The sequence below is a fragment of the Oncorhynchus mykiss genome, chromosome 18 (genome assembly GCF_013265735.2).
Source record: "Oncorhynchus mykiss isolate Arlee chromosome 18, USDA_OmykA_1.1, whole genome shotgun sequence".
Classification (NCBI taxonomy): domain Eukaryota; kingdom Metazoa; phylum Chordata; class Actinopteri; order Salmoniformes; family Salmonidae; genus Oncorhynchus; species Oncorhynchus mykiss.
The window spans coordinates 51,860,190-51,881,212 of NC_048582.1; the positions used below are offsets into that span (position 1 = coordinate 51,860,190).

The 21,023-nt window shown below is 44.1% G+C and overlaps 1 protein-coding gene across 3 annotated transcripts in view; it reads left to right on the forward strand.

The window, feature by feature from the left end:
• LOC110496474 (growth factor receptor-bound protein 10) overlaps positions 1 to 9,343 on the forward strand; it is a 49,604-nt gene extending 40,261 nt beyond the window's left edge. For all 3 annotated transcript variants that reach the window (XM_036953065.1, XM_036953064.1, XM_036953066.1), the window contains 9 exons: positions 392 to 529; positions 676 to 786; positions 2,905 to 3,003; positions 3,156 to 3,233; positions 3,337 to 3,453; positions 3,586 to 3,652; positions 8,319 to 8,406; positions 8,534 to 8,627; positions 8,774 to 9,343. In XM_036953065.1, coding sequence (XP_036808960.1) covers positions 392 to 529; positions 676 to 786; positions 2,905 to 3,003; positions 3,156 to 3,233; positions 3,337 to 3,453; positions 3,586 to 3,652; positions 8,319 to 8,406; positions 8,534 to 8,627; positions 8,774 to 8,920 — 939 coding nt within the window. In that variant the 3' untranslated portion in view covers positions 8,921 to 9,343. The remainder of the gene's footprint in view (positions 1 to 391; positions 530 to 675; positions 787 to 2,904; positions 3,004 to 3,155; positions 3,234 to 3,336; positions 3,454 to 3,585; positions 3,653 to 8,318; positions 8,407 to 8,533; positions 8,628 to 8,773) is intronic.
• The last annotated feature ends 11,680 nt before the right edge of the window (positions 9,344 to 21,023 follow it).

A 21,023-nucleotide genomic window follows, 5' to 3' on the forward strand; every position in this document is an offset into this window, starting at 1 on the left:
ACATCATCTGTGGATGTGTATGGTGGTATGCAATTTGGAGTGGCTCTAGGATTTCTGAGATAATGGTGTTAATGTGAGCTATTACCAGCCTTTCAAAGCACTTCATGTGTTCTTAGTGTTAGTGTTCTTGGGCACAGGGACTATGGTGGTCTGCTTGAAACATTTTGATATTACAGACTCAATCAGGGACATGTTGAAAATGTCTGTGAAGACACCTGCCAGTTGGTCAGCACATGCCCGGAGCACACGTCCTGGTATTCCGTCTGGCCCCGCGGCCTTGTGAATGTTGACCTATGCATGTACACATATGCACACCTCTATCCCCACCTCCACAAGCACACGCACACATTCCAGAGAGTCCTTACTCACTCCTGTGTGTGTTTTGGTACAGAACTTCCTAAACTCCAGCAGCTGTCCTGAGGTGCAGGGGTTCCTCTATCTGAAGGAGTCTGGCAGGAAGTCCTGGAAGAGACTCTCCATGTTCCTCAGACGCTCTGGACTCTACTACTCCACTAAAGGATCCTCCAAGGTAGGAAGAAGGGATGTGGCCAAAATTACTTCTCATTCCCTGTGTAGTGCCCTAGTGCCCAATTATCTGTTTAGTGCACTACACTAAAGAAACTACTCCAAGGAAGGACTGTTCAAACCTCCTCCCTACCTCCATCCTCTCTCTAGGAGCCCAGACACCTCCAGTTGTTGTCAGACCTGGAGGACAGTAGTGTGTTCACAGTGACCACAGGGAGGAAGCTGCACAACGCCCCCACTGACTACCAGTTCTGTATCAAGGTGAGGGACACACTCACACACACTGGTCCCAGGTAGCAGATAGACAGTCCTGTAATGTGTATACCTCTGCGGGGGTTATCCCTGGAGGTAACCAGGTTATACTGGCTCAGCCTAGTGGGATAGGCTGGGACAGGGCCTGCTAGGACACACTGAGCCTGACACACAATTGTTATTTGTCACATGCTTCATAAACAACCGGTGTAGACTGACAGTGAAATGCTTACTTATGGGCCCTTCCCAACAATGCAGAGAGAAAGGAAATAGAGAAATAATAGAAACAGTAAAACATGTAATAATACATACACAATGAGTAACGATATCTTGGCCTTTAGAAACTATTCATTCCCCTTGACTTATTCCACAGTTTGTGTTACAGCCTGAATTCTAAATGGATTAAATATATATATATTTTTATATTTAGACACAGTACCCCATAATGACAAAGTGAAAATGTGTATATATATATATATATATTTTTTATTTTTTTTGCAAATGTATGGATAATGAAATACAGATATTTCTCATTTACCTAAGTATTCACACCACTGAGTCAATAATTTGTAGAAACACCTTTGGCATCTTCTTGGTAAGCAACTCCAGTGTAGATTTGTGTTTTAGGTTATTGTCCTGCTGGAAGGTGAATTCATCTCCCAGTGTCTGGTGTAAAGCAGACTGAACCAGGTTTTTATCTAGGATTTTGCCTGTACTTAGCGCTGTTCCATTTATTTTTTTATCCTGAAAAACTCCCCAGTCCTTAATGATTACAAGCATACCCATAACATGATGCGGCCACCACTATGCTCGAAAATATGGAGAATGGTACACCGTGTGTGTTGTATTGGATTTGCCCCTAACATAATACTTTGTATTCAGGACAAAAAAGTGAATTGCTTTGCTAAAATGTTTTTGCAGTATTACTTAGTACCTTGTTGCAAAACGGATACATGTTTTGGAATATGTTATTCGGTCCAGGCTTCCTTATTTTCACTCCATCAATTAGGTTAGTATTGTGGATTAACTACAATGTTGTTGATCCATCCTCAGTTTTCTCCTGTCACAGCCATTAAGCTCTGTAACTTTTAAAGTCTTTATTGGCCTTATGGTGAAATCCCTGACTGGTTTCCTTTCTCTCTGACAACTGAGTTAGGAAGGATGCTTGTATCTTAGGCCGTCATTGTAAATAAGAATATGTTCTTAACTGACTTGACTAGTTAAAAAGGTTAAATCTTTTTTTTTTAATCATATTTGTAGTGACTGGGTGTATTGGTATACCATCTAAAGTGTAATTAATAACTTCACCATGTTCAAAGGAGTATTCAGTATCTTCCGAGTGGCGCAGCGGACTAAGGCACTGGAGGCGTCACTAAAGACCCTGGTTCGATCCCAGGCTGTGTCACAACCGTCCGTGATCGAGAGTCCCATAGGGCGGTGCACAATTGGCCCAGCGTCGTCCGGGTTAGGGGATTGTTTGGCCAGGGGGTAGGCTGTCAGTGTAAGCAAGAATTTGTTCCTAACTGACTTACCTAGTTAAATAAAGGTTAGACTTTTTTTCTTTTTTTTAACATGTTTTTGCGAGACATTGTTAAACCTCCCTGGACTTGGTGGTTGAATCTGTGTTTGAAATTCACTGCTCGACTGAGGGACCTTACAGATAATTCCTTGAGTGGGGTACAGAGACGAGGTAGTCATTCAAAAACACTATGTTAAACACAATTAGTGCCCACCAGAATGAGTCCATGCAACGTATTATGGGTGCATCAGTACCGCTTGCCGTGCAGTAGCAGAGAGAACAGTCTATGGCTTGGGTGGCTGGAGTCTTTGGCAATTTTTAGGGCCTTCAACTGACACCGACTGGTATAGAGGTCCTGGATGGCAGGGAGCTCGACCCCAGTGATGGACTGGGCTGTATGCACTACCCTCTGTAGTGCCTTTCGATCGGATGCCAAGCAGTTGCCATCCCGGGCAGTGATCTTAGTTGGAGAGAATATTAAAGAGCTTCAAGCAATATCTAGTTATAGATTTAGTGAATACTGGCTGACGGGTTGTCTAACTGAACATTTGATTGTTTGATTGACAGCCCAGTAAGGTTCAATGATTGGCTGATTGTTTGATTGACAGCCCAGTAAGGTGAGGAGTGAGTGCAAGGAGCTGAGGATGCTGTGCGCCGAAGATGACCAGAGCAGAACCTGCTGGATGACTGCCTTCAGACTGTTAAAGGTACAGTACACACACACACACACACACACACACACACACACACACACACACACACACACTCACATAATCTTCTGTATAACTGATGTTTCATTTATATTTATTACTTGAAAATGTATTTTGTTGTGCGCTACATATATGTTCTGTTTTGACAGTATGGGATATTACTGTATCAGAACTACAAGAGTCCCCAGCAGCGGAAGTCTCCTGTCTCACACTTCTCAACTCCTGTGGTAAGATTCCTATTCACATGTTTCTATTCCCTACTCTATTTAAGCAAACTAGAATCTATTGGAGAGCGGTAGCGTGGCTCAGACAAGTTCTCTGTCTCTGTAGAGGAGTGTGTCTGAGAACTCTCTGGTGGCCATGGACTTCTCTGGCAGGACGGGACGCGTCATAGAGAACCCTCTGGAAGCACAGAGTGCCGCAGTGGAGGAGGGACAGACATGGAGGGTGAGGAGGAGAGTAGGAAGGAGAGGAAGTGGATGGGATGGAAGATTGGGAAACTCAGACTAAGAAGAAGATGTACTTCTGTCATTCTGAATCTAAAATAGTTTTTTTTATTTTTATCTTTCCTGCCGTCAGAAACGTGGTCACCGTATGAATGCTCTGGGCAGTCCCAGCCTCCTCCACCCATCTTCTCTCAGCTCAGGTACCCTACACTTTACATTACTTTGCTCTTATACATGGATAGTAGTACTGTAATAATTACACTAGTAACAACATTTAACAGTAATTTCATAAATACTTAGTAATGCTAGATGGCGCCGGAGGAGATGGCTGCCGTTTTACGGACTCCTAACCAATTGTTCTATTGTTATTTGTGACTTATTTTGTACATAATGTTTATGTCACTGTCTCTTATGACCGAAAATAGCTTCTGTATATCAGGACAGCGATTACTCACCTCGTACTGGACAAAGATTATTTCTTTAACGAGTCGAACGCAAAGAATTTACTTCAGACACCCGACAAGACCCAAATCCCCGTCAGTCGCATGTGAAAGAGACGGAGAGATCTGTGATTTTGGTCTGGGTACCTTGTAAGGATCCGACGGCGAGTGTGTAATCTGCCTCCACCATCAGTCCTATTAGCCAACGTACAATCATTGGATAACAAAATAGACAAGCTACGATCATGAATATCCTACCAACGGGACATTAAAAACATCTTATGTTTCACGAGTCATGGCTGAACGATAAACACGGATAACCTTCAGCTTGAAGGGTTTACGCTGCATCGACAAGATAGAACAGCTGCCTCAAGTAAGACATGGGGTGGCAGTCTGTGTATATTTGTAAACAACAGCTGGTGCACAAAATCTAATATTAAGGTTTTCCTCGCCTGAGATAGAGTATCTCATGATAAGCTGTAGACCACACTATTTACCAAGAGAGTATTGTTCGTAGCTGTCTATTTACCACCACAAACCAATGCTGGCAATAAGACCACACTCAATGAGCTGTATAAGGCCATAAGCAAACAGGAAAACACTCATCCAGAGGCAGCGCTCCTAGTGGCCAGGGACTTTAATGCAGGGAAACTTAAATCAATTTATAGCTCATTTCTATCAGCATGTTAAATGTGCAACCATAGGAAAAATAACTCTAGGCCACATTTACTCCACACACAGAGATGTGTACAAAGCTCTTCCTCGCCCTCCATTTGGCAAATCTGACCATAACTCTATCCTCCTGATTCCTGCTTACATGCTAAAACTAAAGCAGGAAGCACCAGTGACTCGGTCAGATGACGCAGATGCTCAGCTACAGGACTGTTTTTCTTGCACAGATTCTTCCAATGGCATTGAGGAGTCCACCACATCAGTAACTGGCTTCATCAATAAGTGCATCGACGACGATGTCGTCCACAGTGTCCGTACGTACATGCCCAACCAGAAGGCATGGATTACAGGCAACATCGCACAGAGTTTAACGGTAGTGCTGCCACTTTCAAGGAGCGGGACTCTAACCCGGACGCTTATAAGAAATCCCGCTATGCCCTCCGATGAACCATCAAACAGGCAAAGCATCAATACAGGACTAAGATTGAATCATACTACACCGGCTCCAACGCTCGTCCGATGTGGCAGGGCTTGCAAACTATTACAGACTACAAAGGAAAGCACAGCCACGAGCTGTCCAGTGACACGAGCCTACCAGATGAGCTAAATAACTTCTATGCTCGCAAGCAACACTGAAGCATGTATCAGCCGTTCCGGAAGACTGTGTGATCACGCTCTCCATAGCCGATGTGAGTAAGACCTTTAAACAGGTCAACATTCAAAAGGCCGCAGGTTCAGACGGGTTACCAGGAAGTGTACTCCGAGCATGCACTGACCAACTGGCAAGTGTCTTCACTGACATTTTCAACCTCTCCCTGACAGCATATTTCAAGCAGACCACCATAGTCCCTGCACCCAAGAAAACTAAGGTAACCTGCCTAAATGACTACTGCCCGAAGCTCTCACATCTGTAGCCATGAAGTGCTTTGAAAGGTTGATCACATCAACACCATTATCCCAGATACCCTAGACCCACTCCAATTTGCATCCCCGCCCCAACAGATCCACAGATGATGCAATCTCTATTGCACTCCACCCTGGGACTGAACACCTCCCTCTGCAACTGGATGCTGGACTTGCTGATGGGCCACCCCCAGGTGGTAAGGGTAAGTAACAATACATCTGCCACGCTGATCCACAACACGGGGGCCCCTCAGGGGTGCGTGCTCAGTCCCCTCCTCTACTCTTTGTTCACCCATGACTGCATGGCCAGAAACGACTCCAACACCATCATTAAGTTTGCCGACAACACAACAGTGGTAGGCCTGATCACCGAGAACGATGAGACAGCCTATAGGGAGGAGGTTAGAGACCTGGCCGTGTGGTGCCAGGATAACAACCTCTCCCTCAATGTGATCAAGGCAATGGAGATGATTGTTGATGACTACAGGAAAAGGAGGACTGAGTATGCCCCCATTGTCATCGACGGAACTGTAGTGGACTAGCTTGAGAGCTTCAAGTTCCTTGTTGTCCACATCACCAACAAACTATCATGGTCCAAACACACCAAGACAGTCGTGAAGATGGCAAAGCCTATTCCCCTTCAGGAGACTGAAAAGATTTGGCATGGGTCCTCAGATCCTCAAAAGGTTCTACAGCTGCACCATCGAGAGCATCCTGACTGGTTGCATTACTGCCTGGTATGGCAACTGCTCGGCCTCTGACCGCAAGGCACTACAGAGGGTTGTGCGTACGGCCCAGTACATCACTGGGGCCAAGCTTCCTGCCATCCCAGGACCTCTATACCAGGCGGTGTCAGATGAAGGCCCTAAAAATTGTCAAAGATTCTAGCCAACGTAGTCATAGTCTGTTCTCTCTGCTACCGCACAGCATGCAGTACCGGAGCGCCAAGTCTAGGTCCAAAAGTCTTCTTAACAGCTTCTACCCCCAAGTCATAAGACTTCTGAACAGCTAATCAAATGGCTACCAAGACTATTTGCATTGTCTCCCCCCCCCCCCCCCTTTCTACTCTCTGTTTATTATCTATTTTAAGTCAATTTAACTCTACCTACATGTACATATTACCTCAATTACCTCGACTAACCTGTACCCCAGCACATTGACTCTGTACTGGTACCCCTGTATATAGCCACGCTACTGTTATTTTACTACTGCTCTTTAATTGTGTTATTTTTATTAAATGTTTTACTTAATTCACTTTTTACTTTAAACTGCATTTTCGGTTAAGGGTTGATTTAATGGAGTGTATTGTTACACAAGTTGTTGTTACACAAGTGGGATATGAAGCAGTTCCAATATCTGTGGTTACCTCCCAAATGGCACCCTATTTCCTTCATTGTGCACTACTTATGGGCCCTGGTCATAAGAAGAACACTATATAGGGAAAGGGTGTCATTTTGGATGCAGGCTGCTTGTATCTCTGCATGTGTAAAGCGGTATAGTGCACGTCTTGTGTTTATACATTGAAAGCCGAAAATAGCTTTCAGACACCTGAAACCTGATGTTGTCTTGTACTCCCTGTTCACCCACGACTGCGTGGCCACGCGTGGCCACGCACGCCTCCAACTCAATCATCAAGTTTGCGGATGACACAACAGTGGTAGGCTTGATTACCAACAACGACGAGACGGCCTACAGGGAGGAGGTGAGGGCCCTCGGAGTGTGGTGTCAGGAAAATAACCTCACACTCAACGTCAACAAAACTAAGGAGATGATTGTGGACTTCAGGAAACAGCAGAGGGAACACCCCCCTATCCACATCGATGGAACAGTAGTGGAGAGGGTAGCAAGTTTTAAGTTCCTCGGCATACACATCACAGACAAACTGAATTGGTCCACTCACACAGACAGCATTGTGAAGAAGGCGCAGCAGCGCCTCTTCAACCTCAGGAGGCTGAAGAAATTTGGCTTGTCACCAAAAGCACTCACAAACTTCTACAGATGCACAATCGAGAGCATCCTGGCGGGCTGTATCACCGCCTGGTACGGCAACTGCTCCGCCCTCAACCGTAAGGCTCTCCAGAGGGTGGTGAGGTCTGCACAACGCATCACCGGGGGCAAACTACCTGCCCTCCAGGACACCTACACCACCCGATGTCACAGGAAGGCCATAAAGATCATCAAGGACATCAACCACCCGAGCCACTGCCTGTTCACCCCGCTATCATCCAGAAGGCGAGGTCAGTACAGGTGCATCAAAGCTGGGACCGAGAGACTGAAAAACAGCTTCTATCTCAAGGCCATCAGACTGTTAAACAGCCACCACTAACATTGAGTGGCTGCTGCCAACACACTGACACTGACTCAACTCCAGCCACTTTAATAATGGGAATTGATGGGAAATGATGTAAATATATCACTAGCCACTTTAAACAATGCTACCTTATATAATGTTACTTACCCTACATTATTCATCTCATATGCATACGTATATACTGTACTCTATATCATCGACTGTATCCTTATGTAATACATGTATCACTAGCCACTTTAAACTATGCCACTTTGTTTACATACTCATCTCATTTGTACATACTGTACTCGATACCATCTACTGTATCTTGCCTATGCTGCTCTGTACCATCACTCATTCATATATCCTTATGTACATATTCTTTATCCCCTTACACTGTGTACAAGACAGTAGTTTTGGAATTGTTAGTTAGATTACTTGTTGGTTATTACTGCATTGTCGGAACTAGAAGCACAAGCATTTCGCTACACTCGCATTAACATCTGCTAACCATGTGTATGTGACAAATAAAATTTGATTTGATTTGATTTGATCTTTCAGTGATCCACAGAACACAGCTATGGTTCCATGGTCGCATCATTAGAGAAGAGTCCCACAAGATGATCATGCAACAAGGACAAGTAGACGGGTAAGACTTAGAAGCTGTATAATCCTTCTTAAGCCACCCTCCCAACCATCCATCCTAGTACCCACAGACCATCCCTATGTATAGATGTACAGCATAAGTGAAAATGTTTTATGTGTGGGTGTGTCAGGTTGTTCCTGCTGAGAGACAGTCAAAGTAACCCCAAGGCGTTTGTCCTGACCTTGTGCCACCACCAGAAGATCAGACACTTCCAGATCCTACCGGTCAGTTCTTTATACTCATCTACCTCTATTCGGTTCCACTTCCTTCTTGTTCATCCAAATTGGCTCCATCTCAGTTTGCTCTCACATCCTATCTCCTGCCTCCTTCTCAACCGTATTGTATATTGTCTCCTCTCTCTCTCTCACAGTGTGAAGAGGAAGGTCAGATGTTGTTCAGTTTGGATGATGGCTCCACTAAGTTCACAGACCTGATCCACCTGGTGGAGTTCTACCAGCTCAACAGAGGGGTGCTGCCCTGCAAGCTCAAACACCCCTGTACCGCCGTTGCCTTGTGACCCTTCACCCCTGACCTCTGACCCGTGAACCATACGCCTGCCCTCTGGTCTCACTAAACTACCCTCTGTCTGCAGTTAAATTCTCTACCCCTTGTTCACTAGCTCGTCAAGTGTGCACTTATTCACTCGTTCCTTGTGGATTTAAAAGGAATGGAGTGTTGGAAGCTGATGGTACATGCTTAGTTACACCAATGCTTTTAAAATGCATGAGGGGTAGTGAACAATTGCACACTTTGGGGGGGGAATTGGAAAGTGGCCACACAGATAGATAAATCGACAGACAAAAATACATGTGGTGTACTATAGTAATCTGTGGATCCAACCAAGCCCCTGTTTCCTCCTCCTTCACCCACCTCAGACAGACGATAGACAGGGGGCTGGTTTCCCCGCACTTCTTTATTGATCATCAGGAATCGAATCGATCACAACGATTGACCATGTGTAAAAATCAACCTGTGCAGTCCAGTCTTTATAAGCTGATCACCTGATGCTTCATGCTGCCATCTGGCTGACATTGTCTTGGGGGCATCCTGAAGCGTGACGTTGTCTTGGGGGCATCCTGAAGCGTGACGTTGTCTGGGGGGGGCATCCTGAAGCGTGACGTCTGGGGGGGGCATCCTGAAACGTGACGTTGTCTTGGGGGCATCCTGAAGCGTGACTTTGTCTGGGGGGGCATCCTGAAGCGTGACGTTGTCTGGGGGGGGAATCCTGAAGCGTGACGTTGTCTGGGGGGGGCATCCTGAAACGTGACGTTGTCTGGGGGGGCATCCTGAAGCGTGTCGTTGCCTGGGGGGCATCCTGAAGCGTGACGTTGTCTGGGGGGGGGGGCATCCTGAAACGTGACGTTGTCTGGGTGGGCATCCTGAAGCGTGACGTTGCCTGGGGGGCATCCTGAAGCGTGATGTTGCCTGGGGGCATCATGCCCTTCCTCTGCTTTCCTTATTGGACCAACCATCTCACTCTATCTACGATACTTTATACACGGCCACTAGGAAGAGAACAACAAACAGAACAAAAGCAAACTGTGTTGGCCGTTTGTTTGAAGTGGCAGGTGATTGTTTGAGATGTGAACTTCCCTGTCAGAGCTGATGGCATTGCGATGATGTTGTATTACTGTTGCAGAACTATTTACACTTCTGAACAGACAGCCTACAGTTCTCTTGGAAACTGAATTAAGCTGAATGCTCCTTCTCAACCTGCTCTTCCTCCTCTCTTTCTGCTCCTCATGTCCTGCTCTTCCTCCTCTTTCATGTCCTGCTCTTCCTCCTCATTCTTCTCCTTTTGTCCTGCTCTTCCTCCTCTCATTCTTCTCCTCTTGTCCTGCTCTTCCTCCTCTCATTCTTCTCCTCTTGTGCTGCTCTTCCTCTTCTCTTTCTTCTCCTTTTGTCATGCTCTTCCTCCTCTCTTTCTTCTCCTCTTGTCCTGCTATTCCTCTTCTCTTTCTGCGTAAGAAATCCCAGCCTGCTGATTGGATTAGATTGGATTAGAGGCTGGAGAGTCTTTCAGGACTGAGAGCCATGCCTCTCAGTCTTGAAAGGCACCCCAGACTCTCTGTTCCTGCTACGTCCGGCTCTACCTGATCCCATCAGAACATTTGAAAAATCCAGAACATTCCCTAAAATCAACCCTAAAGTTCAGAGAGATGAGAACGGGACGGAAGGAAGAGAAGTCTCACAAACCTGCCCCCTGCACCTTCAATTTGTACTGTCAAGAGTTCAATCTTTCAGGCTACATTCCAATACCCACACTAATATTGCACTTAGAACGTATGTCCAATGCATTTTTTCACTGTAAGTGAACAAAACCTCATCACCGCCAGTCAGTATTGTATGAATGTCAATAAGTGTTCTCCAAGTCAGTTGTTAGCTTCCTACTGCAGTCAGCATGATGCTGTGTTCAAATACTATTTGAAATCATTTCAAATACTTTCTGTGCTTGATTGAGCTTGCCTGGCTTAATAGACCAATATAACAGTCCCAAAACTTCAAACCCCACCCCTCTGGCACTCAAGGCAATCTCCCAAGTATCTGATAGATTTCAAGTAGTATTTGAACCTAGGTTTGGCTGTATTGTCCCTGACCCACACCTTGATGTTGTAGACCAGGGGTGTCAAACTCATTCCACGAAGGACCTAGTGTCTGCTGGTTTTTGGTTTGTCCTTTCAATTTGTGTCCAATTAAGATCTAGACAACCAGGTGAGGGGAGTTCCTAACTGATCTGTGACCAATAGATGTGAGAGGGTATTCATTCTCAGAATACAGGGATCCATTTAAAGCACTCCCCAACATGCCTGTATTTATGTTGAAATGTATGCTACGTTGACTTTGCTGCAGCCATAGTTAAATTAGTTTCTCTTGACTTGTGCGCGTGTGTGTGTGTGTGTATGTGTGTGTGTGTGTGTGTGAGCGTGTGTGTGAAGTCATACTATTATAATGCACATAGTCCACCTATCCTTTTATCTGAAATGTATTATGTTCCAAATCCTCCTCTCCTGTTTAGGAATGGAAAAAAGGGTAGAGTAGGAAGAGTTCTGTGAGTATTGGGACTCAGCCAGCCCCTGTTTGGTCCTGTAAGGTCCCGTCCTGTTTTGTCCTACCCTGTTATGTCTTGTCCTATCCTATTCTGTCCTGAACTGTTCTGTCCTAAACTGTTCTGTCCCGACCCATTCTGGCCTGTCCCGTCTTATCCTGTCTCGTCCTTCTCAGTCTTCTAGCGTGAGGCAGCAGAGCTGTTAGCCTAGCGAGTGTGTGACATAATACCTGCTCAAAGCTTCCACCAGATTTACTAGACTCACGCGCAAACACATACATCAGCAAGGGGCTACCAGGCACTCTGCCAGGCCAGCTCTCTGAATAACGTCACTGTTGTTACTCCCGTCCCATCACTCCTGAACCATACCTGACTCTACAGCCCTACAGGAGTCTGCACTACCAACCAATCAAATACTTCACCTCACTCAGAAGCTCTGGCTGGACATCTTAGTCAGTTAGGGCAGGCTAAAATTATAACCACCCCTTTGTCTCTCTCTGTCTCTCTGTCTCACTCTATCAGTCTTTGCCTCTTAATCACTGTGTTATAATGCAATCCTTCACAGAAGTCCAATCATATGGATGTACAGTATATATAAATTCAGCATATGAATATCTATTTTATAGAATGTGAAACTATGGAAAAGCTGTAGATCTAACACTGTATCTAGGTTACAGATCACTATGTGTGCGTTCCAAATGGCACCCTATTCCCTATATAGTGCAGTATTAAAGGGAATAGGGTGCCATTTAGGACATTACCTATGTATTGGGCGTTATGCTTTTACTCATCACTCCGTCTCAAATGAAGGTGAAGATTGTTTTTTCATTATTTGATTCATTGACTGTTTGCTTTTGATTTTATCACAAATTGAACTTTTATATGTATATAAAATAATATACCAGAACATAAACAGTATTAAATTAAGCTTTCAAACTGGACTCTTTTAGCATGCATTGAATTCTGCAGGATATATAAGCTGACTGGCTCAGAGAATGTTAACTGTCTATGTAAGGACTTTCGATGCTGTCAAAGTCGTGAGTCGCTGTCCTGAACATGACTTAGGCCAGGATTCAGTCAAAGGCGTGTTGTCGACAAGCCCACTGCACTGTCGACAATGCGCCTTTCAAATGCAATTTCCCTGACGTTTGTGGAGATCACATGTATGGTAAACGCTGCAGATGTCGGCACAAGCGTAAATTACCTTAAAGTGCAATGCACTTGTCGACAAAGCACCTTTTGATTGAATCCGGGCCATGCAGCTTTCCTTACACCGGTGTTTCCAAAGCTTGGTCCTGGGGACCCCAAAAGGTGCACGTTTTGGTTTTTGCCCTAACACTACACAGCTGATTTAAAATAATAAAAAGTTGATCAAATGTGCACCCATGGGGGCCCCAGGACCCAGTTTGGGAAATCCTGCCTTACACTCAATGGTGAGAACATATTTCTTACTTCACCCATCCAGGTTTTCTGATCTAGGCCTACATCATAAAAAGGGCATGATCAATAGTCTAAGGCAAGGGTATTCAACTCTTACCCTACAAGGTCCGGAGCCTGCTGGTTTTCTGTTCTACCTGCTAATTAATTGCACTCACCTGGTGTCCCAGGTCTAAATCACTCCCTGATCAGAGGGGAACAATGAAAAAATGCAGTTTTAACTGGCTTCGAGGTCCAGACTTGAGTTTGAGGGGGCTAGGGACTAGAGACTGAAACGGAACTAGCTAAGGATATCTCTCTCATACATTTATCAAATTAGCCAGGGGAAAAAAAAAAGTTAATGTAAGGTTGGACAAAAGTTTATTCTGTGCCAGTCTAGCCTTATACCTTCCCTGTCTCTCTGCCCTTAACTCCATGTACCGTATCCAGGGTCCTGTTCCATACGGCAAACCCTAGCAGAACCTTTTTGCAAGGTGAAACTATAATCTTGTTTGTTTCAATTGGATATGTTCAGGTAGTTTCTTTGTTACACTTTGGTTTAATACATTTTGTTCACTACTGAACACAACCCATCTGTTCTGCACCACTCAAGCCCATGGGCAAGGATTCAAACAAACCCACAATCCACAACAACCGACATCGCACTGCACTTGGCTTTTGAGGGTAATGGATGTTTTAGCCAATACCCGCTGCATTTACCCAGAATAGGATCTCCGCGAATGTCAGCAAAATGACCTTTTAATAGTCGAATGCAGTGTGCTGTCGGTGGGTGGCGCATTGTGGTTTGTTTGAGTCCCGGCTCATGTCTTTTAACGGAGGTGTCTGTCCACTCCTGTTCTCTCTGAGAGCTAAATGTCAGGAAGACATCTGAATCAACCACGTTGTATATCCTGTTCAGGTATTTTTGTACAAAGGGATTGATATATTCTCTGATTATTGGAAATTCGATTAAAAGGTGACATTGTTATGAACCAAAAGGCTGATCTGGTCATTATTGTAACGTTGTGTAATCATCCCGTGGCTCTGGTGGTGTGGTGTGATCACTGAGAAGGTGTTATGGATGCATTCTCTCTGTGTTGGCTGTGTGTTGAGGTGTCAGACGCCTTGTTTGCTCTTCCTCATAAGCCTACATCATGTGCACTCTATCAAGCATCACACAAGTAGACTATCACTTTGACCAAGTAGACTATCACTTTGACCAAGTAGACTATCACTTTGACCAAGTAGACTAACACTTTGACCAAGTAGACTATCACTTTGACCAAGGGCAAAGTACACTTTTTATTTACACACACATTACACACACATATAACTTCCTTTCTCTTTTTAGTACGAGTCAAACTGCTCCTAGTCCAATCCTCATGCAGCTCAGGAGTGTGTGTGTGTTCTGATTCCCACACTGCCTCAGCGCTCCTCTTAGAGAGGCGTGACGTGCTTGCCCTGCCCAGGTGGCACGTGTGGATTATAACGTGTTTAGAGGAGTGGAGTAATCAGGGCCCGGTTTCACAAAAAGCATCTGAAGGCTAAGTTCATTTTAGAACCATAGGATGATGGGAAACCGGGCCCTGGGCTGTTCAGAAGTACTGTTAATCACACAGGATGACAGAGCGGCTCTAACACTAACACACACGCAGACACAGACACAAAGACCGGTTTAATATGTCTCTCACGGCTCTGTGCTACAGTCACTTCAGCAGGTGGCTCTATCCTAAACCACGTACACTTAATACACACAGTAAATGTAGCCAATGTGGGAATTGAACCCACAACCTTGGTGTTGCCAGCTCCATAACTCATAATAACAATAACTCAAGCAGGTTGTTAACATTGTTTTCATTCATCCTAGGATATTTACTCTTCCCACACTCATTCACTCACTAAGGGGCCTATGAGTGCTTTACATTGCTACAATTTACTCTGTGCCATTACCCCTGTAAATCTAAGACGTCGTGGCTGCTTTAAGTATCATACACAAAATATTTAAACAAAATGTTTTTATTTTATTTTTACATACAATACCAGTCAAAAGTTTGGGCACACCTACTCATTCAAGGGTTTTGCATTTTTTAAACTATTTTCTACATTGTAGAATAATAGTGAAGACATCAACTATGAAATAACACACGGAATCATGTAGTAACCAAAAAAGTTTTAAACAAATCAAAATATATTTTAGATTTTTCAAAGTAGCCACCCTTTGCCTTGATGACAGCTTTGCACACTCTTGGCATTCTCTCAACCAGCTACACCTGGAATCCTTCTTCAAGACTGTTGGAAGAGTTCCCACATAAGCTCAGCACTTGTTGGCTGCTTTTCCTTCACTCTGGTCCAACTCATTCCAAACCATCTCAATTGGGTTGAGGTCGAGAGATTGTGGAGGCCAGGTCATCTGATGCAGCACTCCATCACGCTCCTTCTTGGTCAAGTATCACTTACAAAGCCTGTAGGTGTGTTTTGGGTCATAGTCCTGTTGATAAACAAATTATTGTCCCACTAAGTGCAAACCAGATGGGATGGCATATCACTGCAGAATGCTGTGGTAGCCATGCTGGTTTAAGTCTGCCTTGAATTCTAAATAAATCACAGTGTCACCAGCAAAGCACCATCACACCTCCTCCATCCTTCAGGGTGGGAACCTCACATGTGGCGATCATCCTTTCACCTACTCTGCGTCTCACAAAGACACGGCAGTTGGAACCAAAAATCTCAAATTTGCACTCATCAGACCAAAGGACACAAAACTACCTCCAACTATTTTTTTAAGCGGTACCGGTTACCTTCAGACGAGTCCACTTGTGAGGGTCATAGAGCAGAACAGAGAACACCAGTGGTCGTGAGAATCTCCCCTTTCCATAGAGTGTAAATAGTTTGTAGACCATTCGGACGCTACAGACATTTCGTGAGAAGATTGATTTTCGGGTTGTCTCATGGTCTGACAAACACCACTGCAGCTCGGTCCCCTACCACCGCAGATGCAGTGAGTTGAGATGCGGCCCATGCAAAAAAACATCTCTAGCTTTAACTGACACATTTTGATGTGTTTTTTTTGTTGTATGTTACTTAAATTGACACGCCGGTGCGTCAATAGACTCTTAAAGTCCTGAGAATGAGATGGGTGTCTGTGGGCACTGGAACCCTGTTCATGTATCTGAAATATCACATTTACCATCATAGCAGGCCACAGTGACCCTACTAGACTAGAGGGATCTTCCCTAAGAGGATAACGCCATCTGGTGGTTTCATACGAATGATGTAGCAAGCAGGGGTTTCTCTTCAAACTCTCACACAGGGAAATTCTCAATCAGGTAAAGTCTGTTCTCTGTCCTCGACTCGATTACTCTGTCCTTGACCCGTAAACCGATAAGTGGTCGAGTGGCCCCAGGAAAGTGTACATTTGTTAGTAGGTGAACGGAGCAGTATTCTCCCCTCCTCGATTACTTACTTCAGCAGAGGATGCACAAGAATATCCTCCTGGCGGCTACTGCGGAGGTGTTGTAATATCCGCCACACCCTCTTTGAATCAGCTGTTGTTTTCTCAAAGGAAAGACCATGCACACATTTAAAAACGATATGGTACTTATCATTTCATCTATATAATGTCTTGCACAGCTAGCTACTAGCTCCAGGTGGCAGCATCATGTTGTGAGGGTGCTTTGCTGCAGGAGGGACTGGTGTACTTCACAAAATAGATGGCATCATGAGGCAGGAAAATTATGTGGATATATTGAAGCAACATCTCAAGACATCAGCTTGGTCGCAAATGGGTCTTCCAAATGGACAATGACCCCAAGCATACTTCCAAAGTTGTGGCAAACTGGATTAAGGACAACAAAGTCAAGGTATTGGAGTGGCCATCACAAAGCCCTGACCTCAATCCTATTGAAAATTTGAGGGCAGAGCTGAAAAAGCTTGTTCGAGCAAGGAGGCCTACAAACCTGACTCAGTCACACCAGCTCTGTCAGGAGGAATGGGCCAAAATTCACCCAACTTATTGTGGGGAGCTTGTGGAAAGCTACCTGAAATGTTTGACCCAAGTTAAACCATTTAAAGGCAATGCTACCAAATACTAATTGAGTGTATGTAAATGTCTGACCCATTGGGAATGTGATGAAAGAAATAAAAGTTTAAATAAATCATTCTCTCAACTATACACATTCTTAAAATAAAGTGGGGATCCTAGATGACCTAAAACAGGGAATTTTTACTAGGATTAAATGTCAGGAATTGTGAAAAACTGAGTTTAAATGTATTTGGCTAAGGTGGATGTAAACTTCCAACTTCAACTGTAGATACATTATTTCACTTGCTTTGGGAATGTACAATATGTTTCCCATTCCAATAAAGCCCCTTCAATTGAAATTGAATTACATGTAATATTATTTATGAGTGGAATCAAAGCATCTGTTTTAACCCGTTCTCATGCTTGGAGTCTTCAGAGATTTCAAGCCCCTTGGGTGCTGCCATAGATTTACATTAGAAGTGCCCATCCAAGAAGGCTTAAAGTCATTTTCCACAGATAAAATGACATCAAATCATGTTATATCTACCATAGCTTTGATTGGACTGATCATGTCAACACCGTACTTTCAAAATCTTAGCTAGCAAGCTAGACAAGCAGTCATCATCATGAATCAAGTCGACAATCTACTGGCAAATCATTTTCAATCCTTGTCATATGAAGAGAAATTAATTCTAAAACGTGTCAGTGCTCATGGGCCATTGGACATGAACATTACACAATAAGTTGGAAATCGCAAACTCAGCAATGAGTGGTTTGGAAGGAATTAGTGGCTAACTGCAAGTGCTGCAAAGCAATCACTAGCCTGCTATTCAGTGGAGTGGGTGTGTGGTCCAGGACTGGGTAGAAGGGTCTCTTTTCCTAGCTTAAATGGATAAACATTCACATACAACACCATGGGCCAGAAAAGGTTGTAAAACCTCCAATTGTCCCCCAATATTGCCATTACAAAAATTACATTTTTGGCAAGAAATTACTATTTTAGCAAACAATTATTGTAATTCATCCCATATTGTCCATAACATATTTTCTCCCTAGCAGCAGTTGTGGGATACATACACACACACAAAACACTCATACACACTCAAACCCTTTCCCAACAAACAACCATGAACTCAGATGCTCAACAGTAGTTCCATCTCAGAGCCCAACTCAAGAAAGGACTTGATTTACGAATGCATATGTAGCAGTGTGATGTTGTTCCCCTAGATTATGCACCAAATTGCACACAGGGACCAATTCAAATAGGCCAGGTCAAGAGGGGGTGTTAATAATTTGATAATAATAATAATAATTCAGTGTATTTTTTTAGTTAATTACAGCTGCATAGCTAATGTTTTTCTTTGGTGTACAAACACTTTTTCATATCAATATTGTACATACATGTGATTGTAAAAGTTTTGTATGTTTTGGTTTGGCCCATCGCGGGTTATCTGTATTTCCATACCCCCTCATTGTTCTCTTTTGCCTGACCTTCGGCTAGCAAGGTATGTTGTCCTTGGCTCCGACATTGTTTAATATAAAACCGTCATAATGTTACACAAACTGTTATGCTACCATAAGTTTGTTACAATGTGGATAATATAAAGATTTATGTTAACAAGTTTCACAAAGCTCGCTAACTGGGGTATCTATTGTAACTTGTGAGTACTTGGGACAGTGTTTGAGTGAGTGGCCATGTGCTTGCGCAGGTGCCTGAGAGCTAGGACTGCGCCAAGGGTTAACATAATGTGTGTTGTCTCTTCGTGTGCAGGTATGTCTTTTATTTTGTCCGAATTATGTTCTGTATCATTTTACTTGTATGGTATGGTGTGCACCTGTTATTTCCCTTTGGCTCTCTTTTGCCTGACCTTCGGCTAGCAAGATGCCCTGTGACTGCGCCAAGGGTTAACATAATGTGTGTTGTCTCTTCGTGTGCAGGGCAAATAAAAATAATTCAACTAGCAGACCTTCAGTTGTGGCAGCCTCCTAATTAAAAGTACACAACGCAGAATGAACCATGCTACACATATACAGTTGCAGCTATTTGATAAGGCATGCAAAATTGACCAAAAAATGGGGAGATTTAATTAACCGTTGTCAAGTCCTACGTGATGGAGATCAGATACACCCCCTTCCCCTGAAACACACACACGCTGGTCCCCAAGCATCTCTGTGCAGTCAGGGCCACAATAATATTCCCCCTCTGAATGTTGGAGTGTGACCCACTCCCCATGGGTTACCTCAGCTAGTGTTGCCAGCACTGCCTGGGTGGGGGCACCCCACCGGAATCCCCTAGGTACAAGGACGTCACGGTTCTCATTAGGAGCTTTGAGAATGTCCTTGTATATTATGCTCTCCAATCAAGGGGCTTTGGCTTTGCAGGACCAACCCTGCCAGGCAGGCTCAGAATCTTGAAGGGGCGGTGCTGCTTTAGTAGGTTTCTGACCACATTCATCTTTCTGATTTGGCTGCGTATAGGCTACTTACAGTAGGCCCATAAAACAGATGAGGACCTCTGCTTGAAGAGTTTACTGATTATGTTGATTTCATTATTGGTTATTATTATTGTCAACGATTTTGTTGACGGAACCTATTATATTATTGTATTATATTATTATACCAACTATTAAAACATAAGGAAATGCTGTTGTTCATCTTTTTCCCTCTTCAGGAATGTTTAGCATGGCTATAAAGGATAGAGGAATTGACTGAAGACTTGGCCATTAGGAATGAAAGGAAACATGCGCTGACCATGTTTCTTGTGACATTTCGAATGACATGTAGATGTTTTGTTGTTGCCAGGTGGAGTTATGGTCTCATTGTGCCTATCTATACTTTTATTTCTGTAACAACACACGTGAAGCTGCAATAAATTTATATTTAAATGTATATCAAACCATTTAGACAGCTTCACCCTGATGTCACACGTGATCAAATCGTCCTGCAGCCATCTGACCAGTATAAGAGGAATGCAATGTACTCATAAAAACACAATACCGCTGTGCTGAAGAAAAAATGTGATTGATTTTTGAGAAAAATACATCTAAATTGGCTTCGCCACTCTGTGTTTGTGAGGCATCGCTTGATGGTTGCAATAGGCCTGTTGTGAAGAAAGGCTGAAACATCTGCATTGTAGCATATGTACTCATCAGCGCGACTGTACTGCTTGAACACACTCATGATGTTGTGCACGGAGATACTTGTTTAGAATGCTCACGATGCCGCTGAGAGTCTTGTCTCCTTTCACTCTCTTCAGATAAGTGTGTTTCAGTACCTTGTTCTGAGATTCCATACTGTTGTTGGTGTCCATTGCTGCATGCTAAGTGTTATGTCCCACCTCCCCACAGGAATGGATAACTAATTTGTTTCCAGCCATGATCGAACTTGTGCTTTCTCCCACAAAGTAGATGCCTTCAACACGAAGTCTGTAGATTCCATCTATGCTCTCTTTCCCTGGTGGTGCAGAGGCAATTCTGTGCAGCATCCTTAGCAGCGTCTCCTCCTCAGATGTCAGTCCTTGCTAGCTGTTCCTGACCCAGCAAGTCCAAGCCTGCTCCCGATGGAAATCACAGAGATAAATCTGTGCAGCAGGAAAAACACTCTGGAGAGTGTTGCACTCTGCATCACTGCAGTCGCACATCCAGGATGGGTGTTCCCATGTGGAGTTCCAGCTCTTCTCTGAGTGGATGATAAAGGATGCAACAGAAATGTATCCACAGTTGGTCTGGACACAGGAAGAGAGCATGGTCGTATTTTGTGGTCTAATGTGTAGCATCAATTAGACAGGTGGTGTTGTACCTCTCCATCTTCTCCTGGTGGAAGAAGAGGAGGATGTCATCATACTGCTTGTTGTCTATGGTAGGTTGGTCTGGTCTGGTCTTGTCTGACTGCTCTGGTCTGGCTGTAGACCGTTTCTATTGGTCAAGGCTGGAAGTACTCTGACCTTTGACCGGTGTATGTGATTTCAGAGATACAGGGATACTATGCTCTGTCCATCGGGTTGGGGGCAACATTGGACATCCTAGTGTTGACATAGTGCCTTCTATAGCATCTAATGTTCCCTTTCTTACCAGTCAGTCAATCCACTGTATTTTGCCCGGTCTGAGCCATCCCTAAAAGGCCTCTATGCATGCATGG